Source organism: Mirounga leonina, unplaced genomic scaffold (genome assembly GCF_011800145.1).
Source record: "Mirounga leonina isolate KUSES-001 unplaced genomic scaffold, KU_Mleo_1.0 Mir_127, whole genome shotgun sequence".
Classification (NCBI taxonomy): Eukaryota; Metazoa; Chordata; class Mammalia; order Carnivora; family Phocidae; genus Mirounga; species Mirounga leonina.
The window spans coordinates 29,624,081-29,645,556 of NW_023270316.1; the positions used below are offsets into that span (position 1 = coordinate 29,624,081).

Here is a 21,476-nt window from a genome sequence, read left to right on the forward strand (position 1 = left end):
TCAAGCTGAATAGGAAAACATTCCAAACACTCATGATTTTCTATGGTAGTAAACAAGTCAGAGACCACAGTGACAGTGAGCGTTGGACCATATCTCAGCACCCTTATCTAAGGACAGGAGTGGGTGCAGTCAATTAGGGTGTACAAATTACTTCTTGACTACATTTTTATTTCTTAGCCTTATTAAAAGAAAGAATACTATCTTAACAAATCCGATTTCTGAGATGATTGTATTTCTTCCATTTTTCTTTTTTAGAAGGATACTGTCATGTTGCAGCCATTCTTTTTAGAGGTATCTCTTAATTAGCAATAGAATTCAGGACCTGGTATTCTGAGATTTAGGCGATTGTGCCCAGGAAAAGTATGCCAGTAATAACATAATTAATTGGCTGCAAAAAAAAAAACAAAAACGTGATCTTCCAAATTGTCTTAGAAATCTGTATTCTGATGGTACAAATAAACCCAGACATAATGAAGTGGTCTTAGTGAATTGGAAGCCCTGCTTTCCCACTCTGTATTTATTCCATTTTTACAACAGCTTTTGGTTTAATTTAATACATTATTATAGAAGAAAGGGTCCATTAAACAGCTACAGAAAAGTGAGAAATATGTTCCTTTTAAATTTTTTTAAATGAAGCATTAAAAAGTAGAATACTTCTAAAATGATATTCAAATGATTTTTAATTACTACAAATGCATTGAGATGTTAATACACTTCATATAAAAGGGAGGGATACTCTTCCATCAGTCCTTTTCTGCCACAAATTCCAACCCTAAGAAAATTCTTTCTTTTGATCCACTCTGTTAGCATGTAATAAAAGAACAATAAAACATATGGCTCAATTACCACTGCTTCTCATCAGGCATGAATTAATGAATATCCAATTATTATTAATTGTTTTTTCTGGCTTCCCCTCCATAGGACAATTATACATTGCTGTATTTTGATAAGCGTTTTGTACTTAACGCTTTGCAGACCAGTCTCTAAAAGGAACAGATTCTTGAAATCATTACACAGAAGAATAATTCTTTAAATTTATCAACATTTGGAAAATACATGATGATCATTTAATCTCCCTAGTTGATGTCAGTTTTTCACAACTACCTTAAGCTTCCCTAAAATTCTGCCCTCTCTTCAATATTCTGTACGCCTTCCTTTGAGAAAGCAGTTGCTATGTGCATATAAAATAGTTTATATTCAATTTCTCACAATAATACTAGTTCCTCATATATGATTATTGAATTTTCAATTCCTCAAGAAAAAGCTCTTTAAAAATAAAAGCTATATGGTGCCTGGGTGGCTCAGTCAGTTAAACAACCCACCCTTGATTTTTGGCTCAGGTCATGGTCTCAGAGTCTTGAGATGGAGCTCTGTGTCGGGATCTGCACTGGCCGTGGAACCTGCTTGGGATTCTCTCTCTCCCCCTGCCCCTCCCCCACTACTCTTCTCTCTCAAAAAAATAATAATAAAATAAAAGCTATAGCTAAAGTAGTTAAAGAATTACATTAACCAGCATGGCATAGAATATACAAAATTATGATCTCTGTAATTGAGAACATCGATATCAGTGAATGATATTTATAGACACTCCACAAAAGGTTCTGTGTAACTGGTAGTTCATTTTATTTTTACTTATAAGCTGTCTGCAACTGTAAAGTGCTATGTAATATGAATAGATGCGACAAGCAAAAGAACATGTCTTTGTAATCCACAACCATTATTTCTCAGATTATTCATATACTTGGATTTTGAAATGCATGCAAAGAAAATCTAACAACTTATAATATGTAAACTATACACATCATGTATAATTTTACCCATTACTCATAAATCCATGTTTCTGTTTTTAAAACATTCTATAAAAATTATATCTGTGGCAAACTGAAGGATAACATTAAATTGGTTAGATGTACTATTTAGTTCAAAATGCTTAACAAACACATATTCAAATATGCTTTTAAAGAGAAAACAACACTTGCTTTAGAATCAGAAAATCTGGGGAGCAGAAAGGGACCAATCATTTTGTATGGAAGGGTCAAGTGATCCTCTGAGGTTCATACAACTTTATATGAAACATCTTTCTGCCAAACTTCATAAAAAAATTTCTATCAACATTTCTTTTGAGCATAAAAGAAATATATCTTGCTTTTTTGACAGTTTGTCAGGATGTCAATAGTATCTGTAAATACAAATCCTTAGGGAAACAAAGATGAGAGAAAAGGAAACTTGTCTATAACGGCAACCATGATGTGCAGCCCACTTCCGGAGCAGAGATGGACCTAGTTAGGGTTGACACAGCTCACTGCCATCAGAAGCATCATCCCTTCGACATTGGTAACTGGAACCACTTGAATTTTTCATGGCTAAATCTAGCCAGATATCAGATGACTTCCTTTATGTATATGACCTTATTGAAGGCAATTAGACTATTTATGCAATAGCAGAATTGTTAGTTGTATACAAGGGTCAATCTTCAGTGTAAAAGCTTTTTTAGATGACATATTCTTAAAATAAAATTTAACTTCCTAATGAACACTTTTCTCTTGATTTCCATGTGCCAGAATTATTGAATCCACTTTGCTGAAAATTTTAAAGAAAATAACAGTTAGAAATACAACTTCAGTACAAACATAAGCCTGTAATTAAACAATTTTAAATAACTATTCATCGACGGGGTAGTGGTGGGTGAAGCATTTTACTTTTTCTTTCTACTGCATTCATCACTATGGCTTTGGGTCAGATGCCATAAACACAAAGTTACCAATGCCTGGTACTTGTACTTATGAGATGCCTGAGAGTCGAGTCTTGCCAACCAATATGTACTATAAAATAGGCAATGCATATGGAGTGCACCTAGACAGGGAGGAAGACACAAAGATCTCTGAGTCTTTTGGTAATCATATCTCCTAAGCTGTTTCATGGATTTCTAGAAGACTGAAAGTTTGAGGGTGCCACCATGCACACCAAGGCCTTTGATATAATACTGGATCATAATAAGGCTGCTAAATTAGGAAGAAAATGGAATATGGGAACTGGCTGGGGAAAGCAGAAAATAGAAAGCCAAGTATGAATATAATTAGGTTTGTTCTTGTAATTGATACTGCAGCCTGATGGAACGTAGGTTTCTGCGTATTTCTCAGAGCATTTTCCAGATGCAGCCTCCCAGTACCTCATTAATGTCACACATTTGTCATTAAATTCCATATTTTGGATCCCATGTAAGAACTGCACATGCTCCTCTTTTATTTGCCACGCCAGTAAGACATCAGGGAACTTGCCCTCACATAGTACTGTTGACCTGCTATCCAATATCATCTCGGTTATTCTATCTACGTATCATTAAATTAAAAATAAAATCCTGATACTGGCTATTAAAAACTAATCAAGTTTCACAGGATTTTATTTTGCTAACTTAGTGTACTTTGTGCATAACTTTTAGATCAACTTTTGAAGTTTTTACACTGCTTAAAGAAAATGAGTTAAAAATGCAAGTCCTTAGTGTTTTCTTCTCATATCATTTATGTCAATTAAGAGCTCATAAAAAATACTTAGATGCTATACTTAATATAGAATTATATAGAACTAGCTCTAAACTTTCCATTTAAAGATAACATTGAAAAGCATTTAGCGTAGTAACCAAATTAGATACAAAAGTATACTTCAGTGCAAATATAAAAGGTCATTCACAGAAATGGACTTCAAACAATTATTTGAGCAAAGAAGATCTTTATTTTTGTTTAGAAAAAATAAAAAAACTTTCCAAAATAAGTGACCTCTTTACTTAGTTGTATTATGCCTGGCCTGATATCAGGAGACAATCATATATGTTGACTGATTTTATACCTTAAAATACTATGATAGTATAACTACCTTCAGCTGAATTCTTAACTAAGTGTAATTAATAAAATATTTTAACTTTATTGAAATCCTTCATTTCAACAATATTAAGTGCTCATTAATATTAGTAAAAGTGATCATTTCTTAAAGAGCTTAACACTTACCCATTACTTTAGAGTAGCAAGGTTCACAGTGTATTGTCTGTCTATAAATCCAAATACTGTCACCTGCCTGTAGGTTTTCCAAAGGCCGCTTGCATATTTCACACTAAAGAAAAAAACAGTATATGAAGTTTATACACATTATATATGAAGTCTAGATTCTTAGTGTAACAGGATAGAAAAGCCCTTTCGATTCATTCAGTACCATCCTACATAGCAACACTCAGGTGAAAGAGAACCCACAGGGAAAGTGAGAATGTACTTGTCCAGGACCCTAATGTTGAACTTTTCAAATAAATTCTCACAACATCTCTCTACTCTGAAAATGTGCATTTCAGGGCATATATAGCACTGAAGCTTCTACTTAACTCACAATAGAGTAGATATAAATTTTCAAAAATTGGTTATGCCAAGGATAAGATCACTACTCGACATCGCAAACAAAAACACAAAGCATATTTGTTTGCTTACTAAGGGGGAGTTATGTTGTCCAATTACAGTCTGACTGGACAAAACAGACCTCTGCTATTACATAGGCTTTAGGGAACAGTTTGTTTTGTGTTGTGTTTGTTATGGAGGCAGGAAAGGGTTGACCTGTGTTCTTTGGAAACAAGTTCACTGCTGAATGGCTGACTTCCAAGCATGAGGCTGTCACTGGATGGCTTTCAGAGGTGAGTTCATTGAAGCAAATTGTCACTGATCAATTCAATACATTTAAACAAGTCCAGGTGGTTCTCTATTATCATGACTATAAGAGTAATACATCTTTTCCGAGGACTGTAGGGACATTTTTATCCTCAGTAGTATTTTATAATTAAATCGAAAATGGAAATAAATCATCCAAAATATAATAAATGGAAATTATTGTTATTTACCAAAAGAAATAATTGGGAGAATTATCTTATTTTAAAAAGTTTTCTGGGGTGCCTGGGTGGCTCAGTCGTTAAGCGTCTGCCTTCGGCTCAGGTCATGATCCCAGGGTCCCGGGATCGAGCCCCACATCAGGCTCCCTGCTCCGCGGGCAGCCTGCTTCTCCCTCTCCCACTCCCCCTGCTTGTGTTCCCTCTCTGGCTGTCTTTCTCTCTGTCAAATAAATAAAACCTTTTTTATTTTTATTTTTTTATTTTATTTTTTTTTAAAGATTTTATTTATTTATTTGACAGAGAGATAGACAGAAGAGCGCAAGCAGAGGGAGTGGCAGAGGGAGAGGGAGAAGCAGGCTCTGCACTGAGCAGGGAGCCCGATGCGGGACTCGATCCCAGGACCCTGAGATCATGACCTGAACCGAAGGCAGACGCTTAACCATCTGAGCCACCCAGGCGCCCAATAAAACCTTTTTTAAAAAAAAAAGTTTTCTGCATAATAACTTTAAATAAAGAGCTATGGACTAACTTTTGTTTTATTGAGTAAATTTTCATAACTAAAAGGAAATTTCATTTTCTTATAAGTAATTGTGCAATTTTCACATTTATTTTATATGGAATTCTATAAATTATGGCCTAAAATTGGATTTTTTTCTCAAAACAAGGCATCATATATCTGATTGCTGTGTGTCACTGTCTGAAGCTAATTGAAGGAGAAGCAATCAGTTGTCAAAGTATTACATGTACTTGACTGCATTAGGTAATTTATATCAACCACAGAATGTCAGCACAGAAAGGACCCTTGGATTTAAGCAAATGATTCTTAAATTGGTTGCCCTTAGAGCTTATCTAAGGAGCTTTTAAAAATACCAATGCCCAGGAATCATCTTTGAGATTTTTTTATTTAATCAGGGCCGGTCCCAAGCATTCTATTTTTCTCCTAATTGCTCCCAGATGATTATAACGTACAGCCAAGAGTTGAGAACCACTAGTCTAGTCAGTTACCTCATTTTACAGAGAAGGAAACTGAAGCCAAGCTAACTGGTCCAAAATGAGCCACAGTTAGTGGAAGTTAGAACTCGTACTCAGGCCTTCAGATTCCCAGTTCAGTGCTCAACCAGTTACACCAACAACTGTCATGTTAACCTATTCAATATTACTGTGAGAAGTAAGAGAAATGGCGTATGGCCACAAACTGAAGCATTCTACTATGTAAGCTTTATTTTTATTATACTACAGCCACAGTTAGTTATAACTAATCATGTTCTCAAAAGCAGACTGACTTTCAACTATTGTTAAAGCCTATCAGTCCTGATTTCACGCCTCATGTAAAAAGCTGCTAGCTTTCTTCTCAACAATTTCTTTTTCTTTTTGGATTTCACGATTTTTTTATGCAATGCATGATTCATTAAAATGTTACAAAAACTTTTATAAAGAGAACAAGTATTTATATTTTTACAGATTTAAATCTCTAGGGTAAGAGTAATAAATGTGTCAGTAATCAACTCTAAGCCCAAAGCCAAGATAGTAATTATAAACCTTTGAGGTTCAGGCTGAACTCTGAGAAATATTTAAGTAGTATATTATTAATGTGGATTAGATTATTTCTGAAGGCTTTAACTTCATCTCATGTATTTCATTAAACAATTATTTTTATTCTAGTCATCATTATGCAGGTCTATATTTCATTAACTGCAATATACATATCCTTACCTTGAAGCAAGTGGAATGGCAGCATATTTGTAATTCATCTAAAATCATTTTTGTTTCTGTGCCCAAAGGTTTCCGGCAATAAGTACACATATCTCTTTCAATGACAGACCTATAGGGATGTAAGCAATTACAAATAAATTTGTCATCATGCAAGTGATGGATGTATTCCCCATAAAGTCATGTGGAAATGACATGTTAATTTTGTTGATACTTTAGGAAATCGTATGAAAATCAAGGGAAGTTGGGGACTTACTTATTCTATTAATAGAATTGATTCTTCTAGTTACCTCAAAATAATATCAAAGAATTAACATGAAGGAAAGTCTCAAATTATTAATTCATTAGCAATCAAGGGTGCATCTGGGCAGGGCAAAGATGTTCACAGTTTCCCAATTGAACTAGGTCATGAGTACCCCTTGAAGCTAGAAGAGGGTTTTGAATTATTAATTTGCATATATCATAGAAGAATTATACTGTAGATTAATATAAAATTTTAGCTCTCAAAACATTCAATAGGACAACAATACAAATCCACTCAAAAGTGTTTTGGTAAGTTCACAAATGATGGGTCCGTGGTACCCCAGACTCTAGGGTCTAGAGTCCCCAGAATGCTCCCCTATAACTGCGTATAATCTCTTGGTGTCTTTTAAGACTCAGAATTACAGGGCTAGCTTTCATGACAAAATTTATGTTCTCCAACAAGATATAACCCCTCCACAAATTTGATGAGGAAAAGAGAGTTTTGTTTTTTATTTTGGAAAAATAATGTTCAATAACAAATGAACCACAGATATGACCAGCAAGTCCAAAAAGTCACACTATCACCCCATGAACGGCCAACAGCTCTGTGATTCTTTTCCTTTGGGAAGGTATTAGAACTGTCTTAAGTAGCACCTTGCAAAGTTTATTAGTTTCAGGGTGTGAGCAGCAGGCCTGAAATTTCCACAGTAGGGCACACAATGGGGTGGTAAAAGAAAAATACCCAATACTGGGGCGCCTGGGTGGCTCGGGCGGTTAAACATCCGACTCTTGGTGTTGGCTCATGCCACGATCTCAGGGTCATGAGATTGAGCCCCACATCAGGCTCCATTCTCAGCGTGGAGTCTGCCTGACTCCCTCTGTCCCTCCCCTTCACCCCTCCCCCTCCCCTTCACCCCTCCCCTTCTCGTGCGTGCTCTCTCTAAAATAAATAATTTTTTAAAAATAGCCAGTGCTTATATAGTGCTAATATACTTTATACAGGCAGTGTGCTTTCCACGCACATGGCTCATATAAACTCATTTATTTTTCACAACATGTCTGAGAAGCAGGTACGACTATTTTTACATCATTTTACAGAAGAAGAAACTGAAGCTTAGAAGGTTAAGAAATTTGCTAGGTCATGCAGACAATTGAGTGGCAGGGGCAGGATTTGAGTGAGGCAGTGTGGACCCAGAGTCCCTGGGCTACCCTAGGCCTGCCCATGAAGACTATTGGGCTCCCTGTGGGAAAGTGAACTAGTCGTGCCCAGGAGCCTTGATCCTAGGATCAAGCCCAGGACTAGAAGCAGAGAGGAGAGAAAAACAGATGGAAGGAGGAGGTAGATGAGATTCAAGCAGATGAAACTTGTCTGGTTTTATACTTTCAGTCATTCTAACACCCTCTTCCAAGTCCTTATATATATATATCAATAAATATTTTCCTCTTTCAATTAACTCTAAAGGTACTTCCTTACATATTCCTGGCAAATACTTTCCTATGCATAATTCATATATATACATGCATGTGTGCACACACACTTAAATTTCCCATGTAAGACTGTAAGCGCTTCAAGAGTAGAAAACAGGCACTCTCTACTCTGCTTCCATTGTAGAGGCACTGAGGGAAGAGCTGGGAATATAAAGAAGAGTGAGACGGTCTCCTTCCTTCCATGAGGGCAGCCAAGTGTATGATTCAATGATCACAGCATATTACGGATACATGGAGAGAATTAGGAGAGCATGGCCAACGAAGCAACTCTTCCCCGGCGTGGAGTCAGGGAGGCCTTGTTGGAAAAAGTGCCACATGAGTTAAAGCTTGAAGACAGAGGGGCTTTCAAGGTGAGCTCGGTGAGGTGCAGAGGGGCAGGGGAGAGGAATTCCATGCAGAGTGAACAGGATGTACCCAAGAGAGTATCTGGAGTGATTAAACACCAGTCAATATTCAGCAGGAGCAGGTTTTAAAGGCCCATAAATAATTGTGCAAAGGAATTAGTCTTTATCCTGTAAAATGTGAAGCCACTTTAAATGGGACTGAAATGCTTAGATAAGAACTCTGGGAATTTAGTTAATTTTACACAATAATCAACAAAAAAAAGTTGCTTGACTGGTCTTACAGAGAATTGACTTTTGCTCTGATGACTAAGAAAAATTTCAAGGACCACTTGAGTAAAGAACTGAAATTCTTCATATTAAGAGCAATACTTCTGTGAAGAATGTTTTCCTTCCTTAACAGTAACAACATGAGCCCAGGGACAGCTCTGATGTTGGTGTTGTCCTTATTAAGATCATACTGTTAATCAAAGACCTTTTTCAAAGCATTATGAAAAAAAGCTCTGTTTTTTATTTGTTAGTTTGTTTTTAGTTATCTAGACAGTATTTGTAGCTTTAATGCTTGCACAGATGACTTTATCCCTCAAGGAAGATACTCGGAAGATCCCTGGTACTACAAGATCTTATAAAATTGACAGAAAGAGGATATTATTTTGATGCCTGGCCCATCCGTGTTTTTCTTAGCAAACAGAGCATTAGTTTATTTTTTCTGAAAACATTTACTGAGTACCTGTTAGTTGCCAAACACTGCATTACAAGCTGAGGCTGTGCATAAAAATAAGATATGCCCTCACCCTCAATAAGTCATATGTCCCGCCTCTGTTATAAAGAAACACCATCCATAAAACGTTGTACCTTTGCATTACAGCTTGTTTCCAGTGGTTGGGTTGAAATGCTAATTATTTTCATTTTGTCCACTGGAAATCTGCAGGCTATATTCTCATGAGCATCACTATGTGCCTCACTGAACATTAAATGGTAAAAAAGGATCACCAACAGCAAGAGCCTGGTGTCTGTTTCCCAGAACTAACTTGATATGCATTATAACCCCTGTCTTGAGAAGTGAGTGTGGGCCCAGAGTGCATCATAGCAGCATATCCACGCAGCTGTTTGTAAGGTAAGCTGGCTCTGGAAAACCACAAGGAGGGAGGGTTGAGGGCACAGTCAAGTGATGCAATGGAGCCTAAACACTAAGAATGTGGCATTAACAGGGACTCCTGGGAATCAGCAACAGCAGAGGAGCTGGTCTGGGAGATAGCTGGAAAGCATGCAAAACTCTACTGGAATGAAGTACATCAAGTACATCAAAATCAGAGAGTAGCAACACACAGGAAGCCAAAGAATTAATTCCTGGATGCAGAGGTTGTTGTACGTTGTCCCATTCGTACACATATATAACAATCACCATCAGGACGCTGTCTCTAAGTACAATGGACAACAAGAATCACATATTTCAATGTTATACATATAATAAAAATATATCAGATGTGGATATAAAATATATATTATATGTGAAAGTATATATATGCATATATACATATACACTAAAATACATAAAATGCATATTATAATGGAAGTATATATACACACATATGTATATATAAGTGTACATATGTGCATGTAAGTATGTGTGTATATATACTTACCTATCTGAAGTCGAATAAACAGTTTGTATGTATTTTCCAGAGATATTCTGATATCCATCCTTCAGTGATTTTCTAGAAACAAACATATACGGATGTGTGAGAACTGGACTATTTCCCTAGTCTTGTTGTACACACCCGTATGCAGGTGACAAAGCATACACGGCTCCTCATGCAGCCTTATTATTCTTCTCTGTGATGTTACAAACATCATGTACTAACGTCTTTTTTTTTTTTTTTTTAATATAGAGATGAGCTAATACACAAGCCACCTCCAAGGTGACATAAGTTGACATATCTACTGAAGTAAATAGAGAATAGGGCGAGGAGCACAGGAACAAGTATGAACAGGAAGAGAAGTGACCATTTCTCATGAAATTTATACTTGCCCCTCCCTCATTCATTTACTAAAAGAAAGCCACATGTAATCTAACAGAGAAAAGGAAATGCGCAAAGCATAAGCCAGTGTAAGCACATACAAAAATCACCATTCAGGTAGAGAAGCAGAGACTCTTGAACTTTTAGAGAAAGCTGTAGAAATGTTTATTTTTATTTGAAAACATCCAAGAAAAAATAGTCCAGAATGAAAGCAAAAAAAAAAAAAAAAGTAATTTTAAGTCCTCTTTGTTCCATTTCTCAGACTGCTCCAGTTTGTAAATGTCAGTCTTTCCCAGAGACAAATGAAATCTGCAATGCACTCACCAGCTAGCAGCTCATAATTGCTTCCCAAGACTTACGCTACCTGGGAATATATTAAGGCTGGAAGCAATACATTCCTATTATTTCATACAGTGAGTGGTAATTCCACAACCTTCAGCTGGGATTTTTAAATAGGAAATCTCTCTCTCCCTCCAAACTACCCACAGGCAGACTGTTGTCAGAATCTATTTGGAATATGTAACCCATAATGCTAAGTAAGAGTATGTACACATTTGTGCAGGATAAATATATTATTACTCCCATTTTATTGATGAAGAAACTGAGATGTGACCAAATTAAGTTGCTTTTGCCAAGACCACATGGTTAGCAAATGACATAGATTCAATCCCAGATCTGATGCCAGGATCTCTACGCTATGCTGCAACATCAGCATATAGTTCAGGGAGAATTAGATTCAGCAGAAAAATCAAACCTGAAGCTGAATTTTACAAGGAAAATGATGTGCGGTTTTGAGAAACCTTTTTTTGGAAAATTGTCCACCTTCTGACATATAATGATGTCCCTAGAGTCCTTTCAGGGACCCCTCTCCAGAGATGTTCTCTCTTCTTTGAAATGGGCTCTGATGGACACATATGTCACATAGATCACATTTGCATTCCCCATCAGTATATTACCCCACAGTTAGGCTAATTCTTGTTTTTGTACTCCCTGAAATGGAATGGATTGTTTGACATTTTCCTCAACACCCATCACTCCAAGCAGCAGATTTCTGGGGATATCAATTCTCTGTAATTTGGGCCAGAGCGTATCTACTAAAGGTAATACCCCTTATTTCAGAATAAAGGCAAACAATAACAGAACCAGAGTAGTATATAGAACTATTTAAGTGGGACTTGAAGTCAGTAAAGGAGTATTCGTGTAATTTTGTGTATTTTTGTATTGTGTAATTTTATAAAGCTTGTTATAAACATACAGTTACATACGATTATGTGAGAACTGACAAATGGTTATCCTATTATGTATACACTTGTTACATTCAAGTATTCGGTTCATCCAATCACTGTATATGATTATTTGCCAACTACTTGATATTGGAAACATTATAAAGAATTATATACCTAGAACTTAATATACTCCTAAATGGTCTATTTGAAAAAAACCAAGCTTACACCAAAATAATAGCATCTCTTCTTACATACAGATTATTTCAAAATTACAATAAATGTAGCAAAATATTTTAAATAAATTTCCAATACCTGTTCTCCACATACGTCCTTGTATACACAAAGGTATCCTTCGGTCCTGCATGCCTGGTTTCAGCATTGAAGCTGAAATTCAAACCATTTACTTAATGTTTAAAATTTAGTTACAAGGCTAATGAAAACAATAAGGCTATTATCCAATTCAATGCAAACAAATAGTGCTTATATATTCCTTTTAAATTATAACTTTTGAAATGTAATTGTTAAAGGGGTGTTAAACCACTTCTGCAAAATGTCTTCATATCTCCTATTCTGTTCTTAGCTTCCACTGTCTTGGCCTACTTCCAGAATGCTGCTATGAAAATTGGTCACTCAGAATATCTGCTGTAGAGCATGAAGATTATTTGGAATATTTGTATAATACATTTTACTGTTTGTTTCCCTGGTGTCTCATTCATATTTCCAAACCATAACTTTCCCCATAAATCTCAAAAAGTTGACCTTAATGAACTAACATGATAACATGTAATTTAATGAAACCTTTACATCTACCTAAAGAATATCAACACCAATGTCACAAACAGGCTCGTAAAAAAAAAAAAAGTAAAATTTTCAGGGAAAAATCACATTTACACTTTCCTATGCAGGTATCAAAACTTCCCAGTGACTAAGCTGTTAATGCCTTTGTGTGAAGCGGTTTACATATAGTCACAGATAAAATTAGAAATTTCAAAGGGGGGGTCAGATTTTATATAAGATGATTTTTAAAAACAGAAGGAGAATAGTCCTGTCATTTGTTTTATAATTGGCTGCAGTACCTGAGATTTCTCCTGGCTTCATACAAATGGGCAGGAGTTCTAGTGAGCTGGGTGTTTAAAGCATCCGTGGATCCATCGACTTGGCCATCTAGCCTGGGAAAGCAAACACAAATATTTGGCATTCTAAGGCCACTTAGAAGTTTTTTGTTTTATTAAAATTCTGTTCAATTGACATTCTTTACATACATGAACCTCTTTATGTTTGTCTTGTTTCTGTGCAGATACAGAAATAGAATACATACACTGTTTCACTCTCCACAGCGACCACGGTCTTACCTTTAAGAATAATCTACAGGCATGTGTCATATTATCTGCAGCAGGGCCACTGTAGAAAGCTTCTCATGTATAATATATAATAATAATATATAATGTAGAATATATCTTGAGAGTTTATCAATTTGATGAAAATTATCCAGGGGTTGCTTTTGGAAATTACAGTTTCCATCTTGTTTTTAATGGAAAGGAATATTTTGAAGATTACAGAATCCTGACCTAGATTTCTGCTAACTAAAAAAAATATCACTACGCTTAGAAAAGTGTAGGCATATTTTCTTTTTCCTCTGGAACAAAGGAAAATTTTAACGCAGGAATTGTAAAAATTTTAGCCACATTTCTCCCTCCAGGTTAGTAAACTCTGATATAGAAGAGATGTGAAAACCAAGAGGACAGTTTAGATCTTAATCAAGCCTTATCATTTTTAAACACGCTGTTCCTTCCATTCCCTGATAGCTCTCAAAGAAGAGGAAAACATTTGTTCACATATTATCTCTGGCATACAGAAAATCATCTTCTAGTTTCACAAAACATACAGCCACATTAAAATGATACTAAGTAATGAGAAAGTAGAAATAACATCAGATTTTCTAACGTGATTATTAGAATATGTCATTCCAGGAATTATAAACCTAGCTAGCAGTTTTTGGAAATATTCAAATCATATCATATACAATACAAAAACCCAATTTTAACAGATTAACAGCTTCAAAGAACAAGGGTTGTCAGTGAGTCTGAAATGTGCTTGCACCATCCTCAGCAGTATAAAATCAAGTATCACCAGTTAGCAAAATTGGCAAATAGAAAAAGGAAATAATTTTCAAATAGTACTGTTATGGACTGAATTGTCTCCCCCCAAAATTCATATGTTGAAACCCTAACCCTCAATGTGATTTGCAGACAGAGCCTATAAGAAGGTGAAAAAGGTTAAATGAGGTCATGGGTGGGGCCATAGGACTTGTGTCCTTTTAAGAAGAGGAAGTGACACGAGAGATCTGCATGTGTTCGTGCAAATACAAAGGAGAGGCCATGCAAGGCCACAGTGAGAACATGGCCATCTGCAAGCCAAGGAGAAAGGCCCCAGGAGAAGCCAAACCTGCCAACACCTTGATCTTGGACTGGCAGCCTCCAGAGTTGTGAGAAAATAAGTTTCTGTTGTTTAAGCCACTCGGTCTGTGGTATTTTGCTATGGCAGCCCAGACGGAGTGATAATACGAGTAGCATTTCCTAGTTGTGTTTATAATGAGATTAATGACTATGCCTTCATGAAGATTTAACTTGTATAATTGTGAATAAAAACCAAATATTAGTAAACAAATTTGAAATGTGGAACAATAAACTCTTTGATGGATTTTACTCCACCAGTAGGTTTGGAAGATGACAGATTAAAAAAATATAGATCTTTTAGGGCGCCTGGGTGGCTCAGTTGGTTAAGCGACTGCCTTCGGCTCAGGTCATGATCCTGGAGTCCCTGGATCGAGTCCCGCATTGGGCTCCCTGCTCAGCAGGGAGTTGTCTTCGCCCTCTGACTCTCCCCCCTCTCATGTGCTCTCTCTCATCCGCTCTCAAATAAATAAATAAAATCTTAAAAGAATATATATATATATAGATCTTTTAGACCTTTTATTTTGGAGTAATTTTAAATATATGGAAAAATTGCAAAGACAGTGTGGACAAGCTGTGTCTACCCTTCACCCAGCCTCTCCTAATACTGATATCATACATAACCATGGTACATTTGTCAAAACTAAAGAATCAACGTTGGTACAATACTGTTAACTAAACTACAGACTTCATTTGTATTTCATCAGTTTTTCCACTGATGTCCTTTCTCAGTTCCAGAATCAGAACCAGGGTGTATCTTCCACAAAATCATCATGTCTCTTTAGTTTCCTAGGGTCTGTGATCATTGCCAAGTCTTTCTTTTCTCTTCATGAGATGGTGATGATGTTACACAGGAAATTCTATCTTGATGCCAACAAGTGATCTATTTTTTATTATTATTTAGAACCATAGAAATAGTTAGAAAATACTTTGGCAGTGAAATCACCTGTAGTGCTTTTTATAATGCTACAGGGTCCCACATCCAGATATTCTGGTTTAATTAGTTTGAATTACAGCTTGGGCACTGGGCTTCTTTTAAGCCTCTCCAGTGAGTCTCACGTGGAATTTAAGGTTAAAAACCACCACCTTAGAGGTTAGGCAGTCCAACATCTTACCCAAAAGAGCACTGGTTCTTAAAGTATGATCCCTGGGTCAGCAGGTGGTTGTGATGTACAGTAAAGTTTGGGAACTGGTGCAATCAAAGAACTCTGCCCAAGCATTCCTCTCAAATGCCTTAAATAATCCTCATAAAGGAGAACTCTAACTCACAATGTTTGTTGTTTAACAGTTTTATAGTTAAGAAGTTATTCTTCATTGAAACAAATTGTTAAATTACAACTTCCAATTAATGGTCATGGTTTTGTTTCTTAATTAAATAACAACTCTACAAAATATAAACTCAAACACTGTATATAGGACCTTACAGAATTCCTAATGGAATTACTCTTCAGAAAATGTTTCCTGCAGTAGAAATTCACCTTGAAAATTTACCTATCTGCAACCCTCATACATTGCCAAAGTATAAAATGGTACAGCTGATCTGACAGTCTGGTGGTTCCTTAGATGGTTAAATGTAGAGTTACTACACAATCCAGGAATTCTACTCCTAGGTATACCTAGGTATACTAGGTATATACCCAATGAAAACATATCCCAAATAAAAAGTTATATATACAGCATTGTTCACAATAGTTAAATACAATCCAAAAGTCAAAAACAATTCAAACGCCCATCAATTAGTGAATGAACAAAATGCTGTTTAGCCATACAATGGAAAAAATACTCTTTGGGGATAAAAAGAAATAAAATACTGATACATGCTATAATATGGATGAATCTTGAAAACCTTACACGAAGTGAAAGAAGCCAGTCATAAAGGACCACATATTGTATGATTCCATTTATATGAAGTGTTCAGTATAGGCAATTCATAGAGACAGAAAGTAGATTAGCAGTCGCCTAGGACGAGGGGTTGAGGAGAAAATGTTGTGTGACTGCTAATGGTATGGGGTTCCTTTTTGAGGTGTTAAATATGTTCTAAAACGGATTGTGGTGATGGTTGCACAACCACATGAATATACTGATTAGGAACATATATTTACTTGGATATCCAATTACTATACAAAGTGAATGTGTTCATAAAGTGAATCAAGTTTCAGTTTAGCAGATTGGTCCAGGACTCTTACTTGGATTTCCATCATCTTACTAACCTAGCCTTAGCAGCCTGACATTAAAACCATAAAACAATTTCAACTGATAAATATCTATACCCCTGCAAACTTTATAAATCTCTTTTGCAAAAAGAATAAAATCTTATTAAGAGCCCATATTTTGTATCATATGTGTTAGGGTTTACTTCTATAAAATGTCAAGGTCTTAAGCTCTTATACAAATTTCAAATTTTAAGTATTTTTTAAAAAAGTACTCTACTGTTGGGGCACCTGGGTGGCTCAGTCATTAAGCGTCTGCCTTCTGCTCGGGTCGTGATCCCAGGGTCCTGGGATCGAGCCCCGCATCGGGCTCCCTGCTCAGCGGGAAGCCTGCTTCTCCCTCTCCCACTCCCCCTGCTTGTGTTCTCTCTCTTGCTGTGTCTCTCTCTGTCGATTAAATAAATAAAATCTTAAAAAAAAAAAAGTACTCTACTGTAAAAAAATAAGAGAGGATTTGCTGCCAGAACACATAGGTTCATCCCACCTCTCTAACCAACCTTCCGCACTTGGTCAAGTCTTACTCTCTGTGAATTTTCTCTATTTTCTTTCTGTTCCAGATTTACCCATTGACCCATTTTGACAGTCCTTTTTGCAGCCAGAATCCATGGGCACAAAAGTTTGGCCCAGAGATTTCTTCTTTCCACTCTTTTCCAGGTGAAAATTTTTATTATGATTGCTGTGTCAGTGCTAGGGTGGTGGTGACATTTTCCATTTAATTTTTAGATAGCAGAACCATGGGAAGTCGTACATCTACAGGATTGTGATAGAACTGAAGGAGAATAAACACCACCTGAAAACAGAACTCAGGGATCAACAAACGGTCTTGCAGTGGTGGTAGTTAAGATGTAGTCACCGAATGTGCTGATTCCTGTCTCCCTGGGGAGAGAGTGGGTGTGTTTGAGCATGTTTCTGTCATCGTTGGATTATGTCAGGCAGGAGACACAGATGAAATTGCAGGAAGGGGAAGGAGACTGTGTGAACCTTATTGTCAACCATGGTGTTTTCCATCTACACACCATCTTCAATGCAGATGGCCACACCCACACTGCCTTGCTTTAGAAAGCCAGACAGACCACGGAAAGCTAGAGTAAACTCCAGGTATGAGGAGGCAGAAACTGGGAGGCAGCAAAGAATCTTGGTTATCAAAGAGATATAGAGAATAAGGAGGCCAACAGGCAGAAGGAAGAGTGGGAGGAAAATGGAGAGGAGCCAAAATTCAGGGAGTAGCTGAGTTGTAGTAATGACAAAGAACCAGGGTTAATGTTCACGGATTCCTGATGGAATGTTCTCTGGCCAAGAAGGAACAACCTTCCAGTTCAGGCCTCTATGAGGCCTGGCCAGGCTACCATTCCTGCTCTTGAATTTCCATAAAATTTCATTTCTTCATTAATCCTTCCAATAAAACCCATTTCATGAAAAAGCCATACTGAAATTGGAACATCTGTCAAGTCATATTAAATGAGAAGTTCCTTAATCATACATGATCATTGACTTGAAAATTTTTTTACCTTGATCACTTCCAAATAATACTTGAATTATCTGGAAGACTGATTAACTGTAAGCCCGGTCCTATTCCCAAAGTAGTGGATGTTTTTCTAAGATAAACAGATCCTATTGAAAATTTACCCTCCCTCATTTTATCAAAGGCTTTTTGTGATACAAGAAGAAAAGGCAGAAGATGATTTAAGGAATTAAGGGAACAGAAAGAAACTACCCATTAGATGCAAATCTTTTGTAGACATTATGGGGAAGAAGTGACCCAGATCTCTTCCTGCTTTTCCACTCTCCACACACAATGTTGACAATATCATTTCTTTGCATAAAAAAAATTAATAGAAAAGACAACTGCACCTTACGAAGGTAAAAAATAGGAACCTATTGGTTTGGGGTCTCCCATATGTGGGGAGGGGGGATTGCAAAACATGCTTTCTCAAACAGTCTGTAACAACAATGAAGTATAGCTTCTATAAGCTATACTTTCCTTGTAAACAAACAAACAAAGAACAAAGTACAACAGTTTAATGCTATTATACTCTGTGGTGTAAAGAAATTTCAAAACTAGGTCCTGTCTTATAGCTGTGATGAATCCGTGCATTCTTTTAGAACTAGGTATCCAAGGAAGAAAGTCCCAGAGTACTTTCTGCACCACTGAAGAACTACCAAGCAACAATAAGTAAAAATAAATTTTCACAGCCCAAGTGCAGAGCTTTGAATTTCCATGATGCCTTTTACACGAAGCAATTGAATAGAAGCCCCTTTGTCCAAAATTCCAATAGAATTTGAATTTTGTTCACTTTTTTCCATATCAACTATTAAGTACCCTGTATATTGATTTTTGTATTTCAGTAGTATTTATATCTATACCATAATACAATTCAACTCCTCAGCAAATCTTCTAAGGTTATATAATTTATGTAGGCTTATATGGGATTGATAACAAAAAAGTAAATTATAATAAGTCTTACCTTCCATTTTTGTTTTTAGGCACATTAGAATTTACTTCAATTACATTTTTCAGGTCTTGGTCTCTATAGGAGAAAAATACATATAATTAATATGTATAATATAAATATGTATAAATATAATATATATATTATACGGGACATTGGAAATCTGACATTGAGCTAATTGACCTATACAACTCAAATATAAGAGTGTGGATTATGTGTGAGAGAGAAAGAACTAATGTTTTATAAGTTTTAAGAAATCTGAAAATAAACAACCGATTTATAGTCACATTCAGTTAACATTTAATGATTACTAACTTTGTGTCACAAAGTACTAACTATGTATTTTCACATGGATGATTTCATTCAGATCTCACAAAATCCTGTAGGACAGCATCTAGGGCTCAGGAAGGCTAAGTGAATTTTCCAAGGTCAATTAACTAATTTGTTAAAGAGTCAAGATTTGAGGCCAAGCCACCTGCCCATCTGAAATCAATTCTTGGATATTTAATTAGAGACTTCATTCCAGCTTTGTAGATCACAGAAACACTAAACCCAAAATTTGAGTAAACAATTCATAATGTGGAGGATAAACGGGACAATTAGATTCTTGAATAGAGTTGCAGTAATGATTAGATACATTTTCATGATATACAATATCCCCTGGTATGTTATTCATACATTAGTTATTTATATATTTGGTTATAACACTGGTGGTTCTTGATTTTTTTTCCCGTGAGTTTAGAAAAGCCTTTGTCATGAACCCGATTAATTGGGAGCCTTGTTTAGGAGTCAAAACAATGAAGTCATCTCTTTCCCTATTTCCTTGTTAATCAACCTTCCTAATCTTCCTTTTGTAAACTAGACTAATCATATTTAATTTCATAAGGTTGCGGTGAGGATGAATGAGCTAATGTAAATAAAATTCATGGCACAATGCCCCCAGTCATGCGTGAACTGAATAAGCGTAAGTAAATGATAATTACTAGAAGTTCAGTGACACAGCAGTAGGCACTATTGATTCCAATATTTTGATGGACTACCTTTTCATTTTTATTTCTGCTCTAATTTTTTTCACCTTGGGAATTAGCTCTAGTTTTCATAAATCTCCCTTCTCGTGATTGTGAATAGTAGATTTAAATAAGGTTCTTATACATGGCATCAGAGTATGGACTCTTACTTATGAAATTAATATTGATAAGGATGAAAAATACTATAAAAAAGTTCTTATAGTATAACAAGGCTTAGTACTCTTTTTATATAACATCCAAACCATCAATAATTGGTAAAATTATGCAAAATAGGCAGCATTCCATAGCCACACTTAAACTTCACATTTAAAAAACTAGCTGCATAATTTTAAAAATGTAGAAATTAGATCATTTTTTTAATGTGAGTTATAGTCAGGAAAATATGCTAATTAATACATGTCAAAAGCACAAGATTTCAGAAGTAGCTCGGAAGTGTAGCAATCATTTGATCCTGTAGGCTGGATGATGTAAAATTCAGAACTGACTCCCTCAACGACATAAATGCTAGAACTATGTAAGGAAACCTCCCAGATCACATCGTTCAAATTTAGAAATGGAGACAGAAGGCTTTTGCTGAACCCCTGATGGTCCTTCGCTAATTATTAGAGCTACCTTCTTGGCTGCAGGGGCCACTGTACTATTTTAATAACCTGGTATTAAGTGATCCTCCTTTTATCGTTTTAAAATAATACTTCAGTAAATACTCGGAGATAATGAAATAAAATGAAGAGATGTATCGTGATGTTACATAATCCAGTTTCCTAGGATGGTTGGCAGTAGTAAATAGTGAGAGATCACCAGAACTGTGAATCTTGGGGGAATTAAAATTTTGTCCCAGCAAATGATTCTCCTTCCACTGTTAACCTAGGATGAACTGAGTGCCATTATTTAAGGACACGGGTGGTTTTCACTACAACTTGAGAGTAGAGTCTCATTACCATGACCTTACGTGACCTTGTACACAGAAGCTGCTCCAAACATATTTGGGAAATTAAGTTTAAGTTCTCTTTTTCTACATCTCCAGGGGAAATCTTTAACTACCTTAGCTAGCTCTGGGAAAAGATATTAAAGGGGAAGACATCAGACCCTGAACCCTTAAGGCAGTCAGCTCTACCCACATCTAGGGACACAGTGTACATCATGACCCTGTAGAAAAAGATCAGTAAAGGCAGTGATGGATAGTTCATCTCCCTTGGTGTCAGTCACCCAGAGCCTGCCTTACTTCACCCCTGAATTACATATATTTCTTTTTTCATACAGCTCTCAACTCTGGCTTTGTTTCCTTGTTCTGGGATGTTGTTACGGGTCAAATGGCGTTCCCCCACCAAATTCATATGTTGAAGTCCTAATGCCAGTATGGTCAGAATGAGACCTGATTTAGAGATAGGGTCTTCACACAGGTTATCAAGTTCAAATGTGGTCATTGGGGTGGGCCCTACTCCAGT

At 36.2% G+C, this 21,476-nt stretch overlaps 1 protein-coding gene across 1 annotated transcript in view; it reads right to left on the minus strand.

The window, feature by feature from the left end:
• Positions 1–1,410: 1,410 nt before the first annotated feature.
• Positions 1,411–21,476, minus strand: part of SCEL (sciellin) — a 311,533-nt gene continuing 291,467 nt past the window's right edge. The window contains exons 29-35 of the mRNA XM_035003214.1: positions 19,019–19,081; positions 12,967–13,059; positions 12,203–12,274; positions 10,290–10,361; positions 6,575–6,683; positions 4,002–4,104; positions 1,411–2,580 (exon numbers count right to left, since the gene is read on the minus strand). Of these exons, the coding sequence (XP_034859105.1) occupies positions 2,564–2,580; positions 4,002–4,104; positions 6,575–6,683; positions 10,290–10,361; positions 12,203–12,274; positions 12,967–13,059; positions 19,019–19,081 (529 nt within the window). The 3' untranslated portion in view covers positions 1,411–2,563. The remainder of the gene's footprint in view (positions 2,581–4,001; positions 4,105–6,574; positions 6,684–10,289; positions 10,362–12,202; positions 12,275–12,966; positions 13,060–19,018; positions 19,082–21,476) is intronic.